Source organism: Trachypithecus francoisi, unplaced genomic scaffold, assembly GCF_009764315.1.
Source record: "Trachypithecus francoisi isolate TF-2019V2 unplaced genomic scaffold, Tfra_2.0 Lachesis_group15, whole genome shotgun sequence".
In the NCBI taxonomy this organism is placed as follows: domain Eukaryota; kingdom Metazoa; phylum Chordata; class Mammalia; order Primates; family Cercopithecidae; genus Trachypithecus; species Trachypithecus francoisi.
This window is the reverse complement of record NW_022681460.1, coordinates 110,709,563-110,723,535: the sequence shown is the minus strand read 5'-3', so window position 1 is coordinate 110,723,535 and position 13,973 is coordinate 110,709,563. Positions and strand designations below refer to the sequence as shown.

At 62.9% G+C, this 13,973-nt stretch overlaps 2 protein-coding genes across 6 annotated transcripts in view; one reads left to right on the top strand and one right to left on the bottom strand.

The window, feature by feature from the left end:
* Positions 1–13,973, bottom strand: part of LOC117097718 (coronin-7) — a 66,436-nt gene that overhangs the window by 17,782 nt on the left and 34,681 nt on the right. The gene's annotated exons all lie outside the window — the stretch shown is intronic.
* Positions 990–12,615, top strand: VASN (vasorin). Its single transcript, XM_033235907.1, has 2 exons — positions 990–1,178; positions 9,951–12,615. The coding sequence occupies exon 2, from the start codon at positions 9,960–9,962 to the stop codon at positions 11,979–11,981; it is 2,022 nt and encodes a 673-aa protein (XP_033091798.1). The 5' UTR covers positions 990–1,178; positions 9,951–9,959; the 3' UTR covers positions 11,982–12,615.

Genomic DNA, 13,973 nt, shown 5'->3' with positions numbered 1-13,973 from the left:
CCCCCAAAGACTAGAGCTAGCCCAGCCAAGGGGCTTGGCCACAGGCCGGGCTGGAGGGGGTGTGGGTGTCCCAAGGCTCTCCGGAAGTCAGGAGCTGAGCTGGGCCCCCAAAGGCTCTGAAGCATGACTGACCACAAACGCAGAGGGGGAGGAGGGCAGAGTGTTTTCCTGGAATCCTCCAAGGCAGGGGATTTTTCTGGACTAGTCCAGCCCCTGGCACCCGCCCCTCCTGCCCAATCAAGGGCCACTGTCAACTGCAGCCCAGGTCCCACCCACCAACGGTGACCACTTCTGTGCCTTCACATCTCAGGCTTGAAGCTGCCAGTAACTGTGGGGCCGTGGGCAGACCACCACGGCCCTCCCTGACACGGTCCTTTCCTCTTATAATATGGTGGGGAAGGGAGTCCAGGGCTGCTCACAACTCTGAAGGCTGTCGTGGCTAAGAGGACCCTGAGCTCAGATTTGGCATTGGAGTTTGTACTTAGGAGGCTCTTGAAAGGGCTTTGTGTGGGCTGCCAGGAGTTTTTTGAAATTGGGATTAGCTACCAACAATAACACATTGAGAGATTTCACCTAAAAATCTGGATTTCCAGTTTCTCTTCAAAAATCCAAAGCTCTAGCTGGCCCGGGCTGGTCATGAGGACTCAGCCCTTACCAGACCCACTCCCACCATCCCGCTTTTCCAGGGCCGCAGAGGCCCTGGGGTGGACTTCTGGCAGTTGTCATCTGCCTGGTGCCTCATAGGCATCTGGGCTATGACTCTTAGGATTCCTAAATAGTCTCTCGCTTTTTATACAAAAAGCAGGAACCTGCCCAGTGTCATCAGGCAAACCCACGACGGGCAAGGTCTCCCGACCCAGGTCGGGAGGCCGCAGAGTGAGGGCCAGGCCAAGCCGGCCCACGAGCCCCTCGGTGGGGAAGGGGCGTGTCTCCACGCGGCTCCGCCCCGGCCAATGGGGAGAGGCCCCGCCCCCTGCCGCGGCGGGCCCGCTCCCCCGGGCTCTTAAGGCGCGACCGGCCTCCCCCGAGTCGACTCCGGAGCCCGAGCCCGGGGCGGGTGGACGCAGACTTGAACGCGGTTGCCTCGGGACCCAAGACCCCCGTCGGGCCCGACTGACCGGGAAAGACTGAGGCCGCGGCCTGCCCCGCCCGGCTCCCTGCGCCGCCGCCGCCTCCCGGTGAGTTTCTGCCGGGCTGGGGGGCTGCGGGCGGGGACCGGGGCGCCAGGGCCAGGCTGTGCATACGCGCGGTTCACGCGCTCGGACCGCCGCCGCGCGCACACACGCACTCTCGGGACCGCGGTCCCAGCCCCGCACGGTCACCCGGGCCGCCTGGCGGGCAGGCCCCGTGCGCTCCTTCCCCCGCCGTCCTGGGGCACCGACAGCCCCGCGGCCGGCCAGGGTGCGCGCCTGAGTGTGCGGTGAGCCCGAGGCTGCAAGCAGACAAAATAAACACCCCCTCCCATGCTTCCTTCTCCCACGGCTGGGCCCTCCGGCATGACCCGTTTTATGATTCAGACCCCTTTGAGAGGGATAGCCAAGGCGTAGGTTTGGTTACTTTTCCCTCCTGGGGTCCGGCAGTAGGTGCTGCTGTGCAGAAGGGCTGCCTGGGGTCCTCTGGACCCTTGTCACTCAAAGCACAGCTGGGGGGTACAGATAATGCAGCCCTAGGGAGGGGCGGGGAGTGGCTGGTGGGCGTCTGATGCCCATCCCTCCAGGTGGGGGATGGACCTGTACTGGCCAGGGCCCTTAGTGCTCCAGGTAGCAGGGTGCCAGGTCTCTGCCTCTGCCAGAGAAGGGGCTTTGCTTGGGCTGCAAACCCAGTGGCCTGGAGCCAGCCTAGTCCTTTGTGTCCCTGGGCTGGCAGTGCTGGGGCCTGAGGACTGCCGAGGTCCCCTGTGGTCACTGGCAGGCCAGCCGATTGGTGCCAACCATTCTGCCTCTCCCCCCGTTCGTTAACGATTGCCACACCAGGGTCACTGACCGCCTCTCCTGCTGTGGCCCAGGGGTGGAGTGTGCAGGGTGGAAGGAAGAGGTCCTGGGGGTCTAGGTGTCCCCCTGCCTGCCTTTTGCACCAAGGACAGGTGAGGCTCTGAAGAGAGGCAGCAGGACCTAGAGCCCCCTTCCCCGGGCTGAGAGCCTCCAGGGCTGGGGACTGGATAAAATCTCCAAGGTCCCTTCACACTAGATTACTTTGGGTGTTGAGGGCATAGAGGGGTGGCCGGGCTGGGACCTTCCAAGCAGGGTCCATGAGGGCCAGTCCAGTGGGCAGCAAAGTCCAGGATGGGCCCAGCTATTGACAAAAACCCAACAGAGCTGGGGCAGGCAGGTGGGGGATGGGGAGCAGTCCCCTGAGTTTACTCTCTTCTCCCAGGGGAGTTGGCCTGGAGCTTCTGTAAACAGAGTGTCAGAGGCAGGAAGAGGCTCTGGTGATGAGCAGCCCAGCTGGATCCCCTCCAGACCATTATCTAGCCTCCCCTGGGCCTGGGGAGGGAGGATGCGCACACGCATGCCAGCCTGGGGGCCGGGCACCGCCTGTCCCACCCCCGTCTCCTGCGCATTGGAACAGCTGTCCTGATACCTGTGGGTCTGGAGGGTCAGATGGAGGTGGGGCTGGGGGCTGGGGTCCCAGAGCATTTGTCTGGATGGCACCTCTCTCCATATTCTGGGAATGGGAGAAAGGGATTCAGCATAAGGAGCCTCTCAGACACTGCCCAGACCTGTGCTTAACCAAGGAAGGCCCCTCTGGCAGGCAGCCCAGGGGCCAGGGAGATGGCAAGGGAGATGCCCTAGGCAGGAGATGGGTCTGAGGCTCCTAGCTCCCATTACTGTCACCCCCACCGACAGCCCCGGGACAGCTGGGACAAGTCCCAAGTAAAGAGAATTAAGTCCTTGCCTGGGCTTATAAGTGGATCCTAACACTACACTGGGCAGCCTCTGGGAACAAGAAAGCAGGGCCCTGCTGAGCCCAGGAGGGAGCTCCCACCTCAGCAGCCCAGACAGCCAGTCCTGCCAGTGGAGCAGAGGTGTGCAGAGGGGAGGCTGCCCACAGAGCCATCCCTGACCACTGGACAGCCCTGAGCTCACGGGAGGGCAGCAAGGCCACCTAACTCTGTTAGTGACGTCTCCTGGACCCCCCATCAGCTGCCCTTAGAGTCCCCTCCCTGGGCTGGGGAGCCCAAGGCTCTGTGCTGCCAAGAAAACCAGCTCCCCTCACTGCTGTGGAATTTGCGTGAGTTCTTGGAGAAGGGGGAGGGTGCACGTGTGTGTGTGTGTGTGTGTCTGCAGGAGCACTACCCAGTGGGTGTGTGTCTGGTGTGGGCGTGTCTGTGTGCGCGTGACTGGAGCAGGGCTGTGTATTTGGGGGTGGGCGGGGGCGTTTCGGGGAGCCTGCTTGCACCAGGAGGGGCAGGGCCTCAGCCTCCTTCCTTTTATCGGTTTCCACATTCCAGAGTCAGCCGGATCGCTTTCCCTCCGCGCTGGGCCGCCGGCCTCCCCCGCTTTTCCTCATTCCAGCCTCCCTGGGTGTGAGGAGGCTGGAGGAGGCTCCCTCGGGCCACCTCGGTTTTGGGGGGAGGTGGGGGCGGGCCAGGGGCCAATTATTCTCCAAGGTTGGGGACGGCCCCCACCAGACTCCTCGTGGGGAATGCAATAAGGCTCTGACATTCCTCAGGGGCTGCCTGAGAGATTTAATTAAGGAGGGAGGAGGGAGCCAGCCAGCACCGGGAAGGGGCTGGGGCGACCGCTGGGGCCCCTGCTGGCCCTGGGCCCCGAGCCCGGCTGGGCACTGAGAGCAGTGCGGGGGCTGGGTTGTGGTTCAGTGGCCAGGTCCTGTTCTGCCTCCCTGAGTCCATCCCGCCTGCCGATTGATCTGCTCACAGACCCCAGGGGCACCATTTCTGCCACGGGTTGGCCAAGAACCCTGGGTGACTGTTGGGGGTTCAGCATGGGGAACTTGAGAAAGGCAAGACCCCCTCCAGGGCCACTTCCTTCTCAGATCCCCAGGCCCAGGAAGCTTAGGGCTGGCGGCCTTCCCTGGTGACTAAGGTGTTCTTCTGGCAAGTTCAGGGTGAATTGCAGGTTAGGGCCTTTCTAGATGGGTGCTTGACCCTGGGTGGGGACAGGGCAGTGAGGAGGCCCTGTGTGAGGCCTAGCCCTGGTGGCATCACACCTGCCGCGTGCCGACAGTGGCATCTGGACTGGCCCATTTCTAGTTGGGCTGCAGCCACCACACAGCTCCCAGGGCCACAGGTGTCCTCCCTGACAGGTTGCACCTCTTGTGACTGAGATGGCACATCCCACTGCCCCAGGGGCTCACTTGAGCTGGGGCCTGGCCTTAGTCACTGGTCTCCCTGCCCTGGGCTAACAGGTCTGGCAGCTGCCAAGTCACCCACGGTGCCACTGAAGGCACCCACCTGGGGCTGGGCCAGCCTCCTGGGTGGAGGGAGGAGGGAAGGCCCTGTGCCTCCTCCTCTCCCAGCCCTGCCAGCTGGTCCACACCCGCTCCGGGATCCAGAGCCCCCTCCCTGCACAGGAAGACGAGCTAACATCCTGACAGTCCCCTTTGCTATCCTCTGCCCTGGTGTTCTGAACCCTGGCTGTGCAGAGGACTCGCTCAAGGAGCTTCTCCAAAATACAGCTCTGCCTGGGTCTCACCCCTAGAAAGTCTTTTTTTTTTTTTTTTGAGACGGAGTCTAGCTCTGTCCCCCAGGCTGGAGTGTAGTGGCGCAGTCTTGGCTCACTGCAAGCTCCGCCTCCCAAGTAGCTAGGACTATAGGCGCCTGCCACCACGCCCGGCTAATTTTTTTGTATTTTTAGTAGAGACGGGGTTTCACCACGTTAGCCAGGATGGTCTCAATCTGCTGACCTCGTGATCCTCCCACCTCGGCCTCCCAAAGTGCTGGGATGACAGGCATGAACCACCATGCCTGGCAGAAATTCTTGTTTAATTGGCCTGGGGGTGGGGCCCCAGCATGGAGGTTTTTTTGCTTCCTGGGTGATTCTGATGTGCAGCCCCGGGGCAAAGCCCTGGCGTCACAGGTGGGAGATGTTAGCCCAGAGAAGGGAGCGTGCTTGGGTGAGGTCACAAAGCGTGCTGAGTGCCTGACCGAGCTCCTGGCTGTGGCATTACCTGTGGAATGAAGAGCACCAGCTTGGGGTGGTGGATGGAGTAAGAGGCTGACAGCGGTGTGGACCCCCGCTCAATCACCAGCCAGGGGTCCCCGCGCCTATACGGAGGGCCTACCTGCCGCAGTCCCTGAGGAACTCGAGGCCCAGCCCTCTCTGCCCTTTCTGTGAGGGCCCAAGACCCCTGACCTCTTTGCCCTGCCCTTGGGACTGCTGTGTCCCAAGGAAGGGGAGATGGGGCGGACCCAGCCGGGCCCTGAGCCTCCTCGGACACGTCAGCGAAACTGGAGCCAGCCGTCCTGGCCGCCGGCACAGTCCCGCCTGCCTGGAGGGGCTGGCAGACTCCCGGGGCTGGGCTGCTGCCAGGCCTCGCCGGCCACACAGAGCCTCGGCGGGCCAGCATGGGGAGCGGGGGCCCGGAGTCTCAGGGTCAGACCTGCAGCGCCTGTCCTGTACCCACGCTGAAGCATCCGGCACAGGAGGGGCGTGCTGGACTCAGACTGTCTGTCTGTCTGTCCAAGCCTGTCCCCTACTCAGCAGGCACACCGCCTGCCCCAGGATCACTGAGATGAGCTCGCCAGGGGCTGATGTGCTCGCCAGATGCCTGGGTCCCACCCCAGCCATGCTATCCCCTCGCCCGTCCCCGCCTGACCCTGGGTGTGTGTGGTGTACCCCAGGGGGTGGGTGGACGTCCCCCTGGGAGATGAGATACAAGTGCCTTGTCCTCCTTACTCATAGGGCCCCTCCCTGAAGTCCTGTGCTGAAGGGGACTGCCAAAGGACAGATCACCCACCACATGCCCCCTTCCAGAACCGGAGATAGCCCACCCCCGCCCCCAGGCCCCAGGGTGAAGGGCAGCCTTGGTGTGGGGATGTCCGATCTGTATAAAGCTGGCCTGAAACCCTCTCCCTGAGTAGTATCCGTGCCCGGGGGGCAGGCAGGCTTCTGCGTTGATGAGTACCACCCTCTGCAGTGAAGTACACGTGCTTACCGACCACTTAGCACGTGCCCCGAGCACAAACCAAGTCACCCCAGACACAGGGGCCACGCGCAGTCCCCACTGCACGATGCGGGCTGAGGTGGGGGCCATGGCTGGGCTGTGGACCCTGTCGCCCTATGCCAACTACCGTGCTAAGGAGGGGGCAAGGCCCGCAGCAGCACTCAGCAAGGCTGAGGAACTTGGGTGGAGGAGGGAGAGCCCAGACCCTCGCTGTCATCTTCCCACCCCTCAACATCCCCGAATCCCAGGGCTGCCTCCGGAACACCACCTGCACTGGGCAGAGGAGAAGGTCTCACCTCCCTGCCTGACTAGTGGATCAAATATCAAAGCTCAGGTCCTGGGATCACCGGGTGGGAGGGTGGGGTGGTGGTGGCAAACATAGTGTGACCTGTAGACAGCCCCCAGCCCACACCAAGCACACGCCCAGACCCCAGGCGGGCGGGACAGCTTCCAGAACTTGTTAAAAGAACTTCCGCATTTGAAAACAAACAGAACAACAGAAAACTACAACTCCAGAGGGTGAGGGGGCAGGGCTGCTTGCACCAACTCCAGAGGTGAGAAACTGAGGCCCACAGTTGAGAAAGGGACTCTGGCCTCTGTCCCCTGCCACCCCGCCACCGTCCCCTCCACGGTCAGCCTTCCCCCACTGGGTTCCTCTTGGGGCTGCCTGATGGGTTCCTCAGTGCCAGGAGCCCCTGGCGGCGCCCTCAGAGCTGCCAGCCTGTAGCTTACAAACTCTGGGGTTTTCCAAAGCTCCAGCGCTGCCTCCTCCCTCCTCCCTTTGCTGTGGGGGTATAAAATTGGGGCTCAGGCAAAAGAGCTCACCGCACATTTTACGGGGCTGGGAAGCAGGCTGGCTGCTACCTGCTGGGTGGTCAGCCCAGGACCCGAGCCCACAGTCCTGACCCAGACCCCTGTCCTGCCGACAGGGACGCACATTCCACAGCTCACAACCTGTCAGCCAGAAAGCCACCCTGTGGTCAGATGGACCCACAGCGTCCCCTCCCCCTTCACGACCTTGCTGATTAAAGACCCAACAGTGTAGGGAGAAGAGCACCCCCCAGTATGTGCCCCTAAGAGCTGGCCTGCACACCTGGCCTCACAGGGCTGAGGACTCCACATGCATCCCCTACTGCAGCCCTGAAGTGTCCCAGATACTCAGATGAAGAAACCGAGGTGTGAGAGCAAAGTCACTGTCTGTGGCCTCGCAGCTTGGACACCTCTGAGCCCAGGGCCGCCTGTCTGGAGTGAGAGCTTTTAACTGTGACCTTAAATGAGGCCCAAGGGGAGCTGAGGCCACAGTGGTGGCCAGGCTGGCCACGTGGCGGGTCCCTTCCCACCCTAGAACCTGGCTGCACCCTTCCTGACCCTGGCCTGGCCCCGCTGGGAGGACTAATTCAGGCAGAGGTGGCCTCACCCCCCACATGGACGTGGGTGGGGTGGGGGTCACTCACAGCCCACATCTGGAGGCCAGGCCGCACCCGCCGTCCTCTGAGTCAGTGAGGGTGGAGCGGGTCCCATAGGGGAGGAGAAGGCTGGGGGTGTGGCCCCAGGGCCTTAGGTCATCAGACACGAGCCCCCCCTGGGGTGGTGCTGGCCGGGCCAGGGACATGTGCCTGGGGTTTGGGGTGCTAACTTCTTCCAGTGCTCAGTGCCAAGCCCTCCTGGGCTGTTCACTCGGCAGAGGTGAGCTAAGCAGGCCTGGAGACACCTATGGCAAAGGCAGGCCAGGTCTCACCTTAGGGAGGTGAGGGGGCACACGACAGCAAGGGGCACACCGCTAGGTCGGGGAGGCTTAGCCTGCTGGCCTCTGAAGGGCGCTTGTTGTCGCTAACAAGGGTCAGTGGCTTCTAGGGGAGACGACTCTGACAGTGCGATACTACAGGTGGGCAGGGCCTGCGTGGGCCAAACCCTGGAGACAAGGGCTCCTTCCTTCACCTCGAGCTACCCGCAGACCCCAGTGGCCACCTCACCAGTGATTTGTCTCATCTGTCCTGGGACCACCTGCTCCTCCTCCTTACATTCCAGAAACCCACGTACCTGGGGGAGAGGGAGCCCCATGGATGGGTCCCCCTAGCCTGGGGCGGTGGGGTGGAGTGCAGGCTGGGTGGGGGTCGTGTTCCCTGGACTACCTGCACGGCCTGTGTGGGGGAAGGGGAAGCCCAGGCTCCAGCACAAAGGGCTCTTGTATGAGCTGTAGGCGCCACTCGGCAGGATGCTTCCTGGGGATGGGCTGGCACCCCGTATGAGGCTCATGGACTCTAGGGGTGCCAAGGTGGGGAGGGCTGCTCCTGGGGACGGCCCCAGTGGTCTCCCTAGGAGTCTAGGTGATGGGGGCCAGCCACAGACCTGCCTGACTTGGGCAGTGCAGCTAAGATCTGGAGCTTGGAGTGGCTGGTGGGAGTCCCCGCCCCCAGGGCATCTAGAGGGCATGCACCCGTCACAGGCGGCTGTTGTACACCTGGACTCTGGCTTGGACTTGCTGGCACTGCAATGGCAGCAAGTCCCTGCACCTCCATGAGCCCTGCTTTCTTCTGTCTGCCCTGATGTGGCTGCTGGGGGGCTACCTGAGGTGATGGTAAACCCTTAGTGTTCCTTAGTCCTTCCCACTTAGCTGGCACGTGGGAAGGAGTTGCACCACCACTGCCAAGGATATGGCTGCTGCTCATCTTTCTTGGTGCCCAGCTCAGGGCAGACCCCAAGAAACAGTAGATGAAGCTGGGGGTGGTGGCTCACGCTTGTAATCTCAGCACTTTTGGAGGCTGAAGTGGGCAGATACCTGAGGTCGGGAGTTTGAGACCAGCCTGACCAACATGGCGAAACCCCGTCACTACTAAAAAAAATACAAAAATTAGCTGAGCTTGGTGGCTGGCACCTGTAGTCCCAGCTACATGGGAGGCTGAGGCAGGAGAATTACTTGAACCTGGGAGGCGGAGGTTGCAGTGAGCTGAGATGACGCCACTGCACTCCAGCCTGGGCGACAGAGCGAAACTCCATCTCAAAAAAAAAAGAAACAGTAGATGAATGACTCTGCAGAGTTTACCCAGGCCTGGCACTGCCCCTGGGGCTGCTATGTAGCCAGTGTCCCCACCTGAACCCTGTGGCCCCCCAGCTCCAGCTGTGTCACCAGCCTCAGCTCCCTGCCTCCCTCCCTCACAGGAGACACCTACCAATGCCTGTGACCTCTGCCCCTCCTCCAGGAACCTTCCCGCCGGCCACTTCCTGGTGGCCCACAGCCCCCAGCCTAAGCAGGTCTGACTGCCCAAGTGGAAAAACATGGATCCCATAGTTTCCATGTGAAGTCTTCCCACTACAGTCCCTCCTCCAAGGAGGGCGGGACACGGAGCGTGGCAGCAGGAGCCGGGGACCAGGGCAGCCAGCTTCTCTGCTTACACACCCACCCAGCTGCCTGCCTGCCCCCTCTTCCAGACCTGTAGGGAGGAGCTGCCGCTCCAAGTCCCACGATTCTCGATTCTCTCTTTCCCTGTCCACCTCTGAGGCAGGGGACGGGGGAACCTACCTAGGCAGAGGCAGGAGGGTTGGGGTTCAGGAGGAAGCGGTGCATGGTCACTGCACGTTCAATGGATGTCAGGCCCCATGATGACCTCTATGTGCACTGGATGTAACGACAAGGTCACACAGTGAGGGAGTGACGGGGCTGGGACAGAACCTGGTTCAGGGGCACTGGTGACCTGACTCATAACCATTGGGTTCTCTCACATTTGGGGGCAGGAGCAGTGAATTCCCTCTGACTCTTCCTGGCGTGGCTGCCCTCTAGGCCCCTGATTCACGGTCTTCTGTCTCTGCCTCCTCTCTGCTCCCAGGGACAGAAGATGTGCTCCAGGGTCCCTCTGCTGTTGCCGCTGCTCCTGCTCCTGGCCCTGAGGCCCAGGGTGCAGGGCTGCCCATCCGGCTGCCAGTGCAGCCAGCCACAGACAGTCTTCTGCACTGCCCGCCAGGGGACCACGGTGCCCCGAGATGTGCCACCCAACACGGTGGGGCTGTACGTCTTTGAGAACGGCATCACCACGCTCGACACAGGCAGCTTTGCCGGCCTGCCGAGCCTGCAGCTCCTGGACCTGTCACAGAACCAGATTGCCAGCCTGCCCAGCGGGGTCTTCCAGCCACTCACCAACCTCAGCAACCTGGACCTGACAGCCAACAGGCTGCATGAAATCACCAATGAGACTTTCCATGGCCTGCGGCGCCTCGAGCGCCTCTACCTGGGCAAGAACCGCATCCGCCACATCCAACCTGGTGCCTTCGACACGCTCGACCGCCTCCTGGAGCTCAAGCTGCAGGACAACGAGCTGAGGGCACTGCCCCCGCTGCGCTTGCCCCGCCTGCTGCTGCTGGACCTCAGCCACAACAGCCTCCTGGCCCTGGAGCCCGGCATCCTGGACACTGCCAACGTGGAGGCGCTGCGGCTGGCCGGTCTGGGGCTGCAGCAGCTAGACGAGGGGCTGTTGAGCCGCTTGCGCAACCTCCACGACCTGGATGTGTCCGACAACCAGCTGGAGCGAGTGCCACCTGTGATCCGAGGCCTCCGGGGCCTGACGCGCCTGCGGGTAGCCGGCAACACCCGCATCGCCCAGCTGCGGCCCGAGGACCTGGCCGGCCTGGCTGCCCTGCAGGAGCTGGACCTGAGCAACCTAAGCCTGCAGGCCCTGCCGAGCGACCTCTCGGGCCTCTTCCCCCGCCTGCGGCTGCTGGCAGCTGCCCGCAACCCCTTCAACTGCGTGTGCCCCCTGAGCTGGTTTGGCCCCTGGGTGCGCGAGAGCCACATCACATTGGCCAGCCCTGAGGAGACGCGCTGCCACTTCCCGCCCAAGAATGCTGGCCGACTGCTCCTGGAGCTTGACTACGCCGACTTTGGCTGCCCAGCCACCACTACCACAGCCGCAGTGCCCACCACGAGGCCCATAGTGCAGGAGCCTACACCCTTGTCTTCTAGCTTGGCTCCTACCTGGCTTAGCCCCACAGAGCCGGCCACTGAGGCCCCCAGCCCACCCTCCACTGCCCCACCTACTGTAGGGCCTGTCCCCCAGCCCCAGGACTGCCCACCGTCCACCTGCCTCAATGGGGGCACATGCCACCTGGGGGCACGGCACCACCTGGCGTGCCTGTGCCCTGAGGGCTTCACGGGCCTGTACTGTGAGAGCCAGATGGGACAGGGGACACGGCCCAGCCCTACACCGGCCATGCCGAGGCCACCACGGCCCCTGACCCTGGGCATCGAGCCGGTGAGCCCCACCTCCCTGCGTGTGGGGCTGCAGCGCTACCTCCAGGGGAGCTCCGTGCAGCTCAGGAGCCTCCGCCTCACCTACCGCAACCTATCGGGCCCTGATAAGCGGCTGGTGACACTGCGGCTGCCCGCCTCGCTCACTGAGTACACGGTCACCCAGCTGCGGCCCAACGCCACCTACTCCATCTGTGTCATGCCTTTGGGGCCCGGGCGGGTGCCGGAGGGCGAGGAGGCCTGCGGGGAGGCCCGCACACCCCCAGCTGTCCACTCCAACCACGCCCCAGTCACCCAGGCCCGCGAGGGCAACCTGCCGCTCCTCATTGCGCCCGCCCTGGCCGCGGTGTTCCTGGCTGCGCTGGCTGCGCTGGGGGCAGCCTACTGTGTGCGGCGGGGACGGGCTGTGGCAGCAGCGGCTCAGGACAAAGGGCAGGTGGGGCCAGGGGCTGGGCCCCTGGAACTGGAGGGGGTGAAGGCCCCTTTGGAGCCAGGCCCAAAGGCAACAGAGGGCAGTGGAGAGGCCCTGCCCAGCGGGTCTGAGTGTGAGGTGCCACTCATGGGCTTCCCAGGGCCTGGCCTCCAGTCACCCCTCCACGCAAAGCCCTACATCTAGGCCAGGGAGAGACAGGGCAGCCGGGGCCAGGCTCTCAGCCAGTGAGACGGCCAGCCCCCTCCTGCTGCCACACCACGTAAGTTCTCAGTCCCAACCTCGGGGACGTGTGCAGACAGGGCTGTGTGACCACAGCTGGGTCCTGTCCCCTCTGGACCTCGTCTCCTCGTCTGTGAGATGCCGTGGCCCAGCTGACGAGCCCAAATGTCCCCAGAACCGAGTGCCTATGAGGACGGCGTCCGCCCTGCCCTCCGCAACGTGCAGTCCCTCGGCACGCCGGCCCTGCCATGTGCTGGTAACGCATGCCTGGGCCCTGCTGGGCTCTCCCACTCCAAGCAGACCCTGGGGGTCAGTGAAGGAAGCTCCCAGAAAGAGCAGAGGGAGAGCAGGTGGGCGACGGGGCTGTGTGACTCTAGCTTTGGCCCCAGGAAGCGAAGGAACAAAAGAAACTGGAAAGGAAGATGCTTTAGGAACATGTTTTGCTTTTTTTAAAAAAATACATATATTTATAAGAGATCCTTTCCCATTTATTCTGGGAAGATGTTTTTCAAACTCAGAGACAAGGACTTTGGTTTTTGTAAGACAAACGATGATATGAAGGCCTTTTGTAAGAAAATAAAAGATGAAATGAAGTGTGTTTCTTGGGCTCAGCCCCAGGGTAGAAGGGCTGGGTGGAGGGAGATCGAGGAGCAGCCCTTGCTATGGGGAGCCAGGGCCCTCAGTCAGCATCCCCTGGGCTTGGGCAGCCCTCCCAGGTGTCCTGACCTGGGTGCCATCCACCCTGGCTTGAATGAGGTGAGGCTGGGCCCAGGTGGGGCAGGGCTGCCTCTGGCCTGGGACAAGGACGGGTCAAGAAGCCTCACCTTCCCCAGGCCCTGTCTTCTGGCAGCAGGAGCTCTGGCCCATGTGCGGCTGGGAGAGGCTTGTGGCAGATGTGGGGCCATGGAGGCCCTCCTGGGTTGGTCTGATGGGCAATTCACTGCCTGCCTTCCTCTAGGGATAGGGCCCTGGGCTATCTCATTCCAGGCCTCATGGATGGTCCCGGGACCAGATGGCCTCCAGGACCTTCCCTACAGTGTCCCGGGAGAGCCAGGTTTGCATGGCCCAAGCCCCATGCCACCCCACTGCCCAGCACGGGTGCAGCAGGGAAATCCTGCTCCCTGCCTCCTGCTCCCGGCTGCAGTGAGGGCTTTGTTGGGAGAGGAAGTGTGAATCATCAAAGGCAGGGACCCCATGGGTGGGGAGAAAGGAGCTGAGCCCCAGCTGGCAGGACAAGCTGGGGGACAGGAACAAAGGGCCCAGGCTGGCTTGCAGATGGTGCCAGGATTGGTGGCCTTGGGATGCCCCCTCAGCCCCTGCATTAGGGATGTGCCCAGGCTTTCCGGAAACCCTAGAAGTAGAAGCATTTTCCAGGAAGGCTGCATGCTGAGGTGGGGGCAGGGATGCTGAGTGCAGCTGTGGCCTGGACTGGGTGCAGGGAGCTTGGGGACAGTGATGGACACACAGCACCTTTTCCTGTTACCCTCAGTGGGAAGGAGGGGAGGGGGCCCACTGGGCTGCTGCTGCAGGGGCACCCAGAACATGCTGGAGTGAGCCTCCTGCATACCCCATGCCACTGTCCCACAGGTCATGGCCCCAACCCCCAGCACTCAGGCTCACCCCTGGTGGGACAGAGTCAGCCAAGCCAGACCCAGGGAGTAGGCCCCGCGGCGCGGGTGTTGATGTCAGTGCCGAGTCAGGCCCAGCCACGCGAGGCTCTGGATTCAATTAGCGGCTGCTGAGGGCTCTGGCACAGGGAGGGAAGAGGCGGGCCATGGGTCATGGCGGGCAGTGGGTGGTGGCAGTGGGCCTGGGTGGGGCCCTTTCTTCCTGAGGCAGCAGTGGCAGCCCAGGTGGGTTTCCTGTAGGCCTGGGTCCCATTAGGGGAGTGGCTGCAGCCAGGCCTGCCTCCCCCTTCCCGTGGCTGCCTTGTCAAAGGGGCCTTTGTGGGCCTGA

What these genes read in the sequence shown, in the direction of transcription:
- VASN (XM_033235907.1), top strand. Translation starts at nt 9,960, where the DNA reads ATGTGCTCCAGGGTCCCTCTGCTGTTGCCGCTGCTCCTGCTCCTGGCC.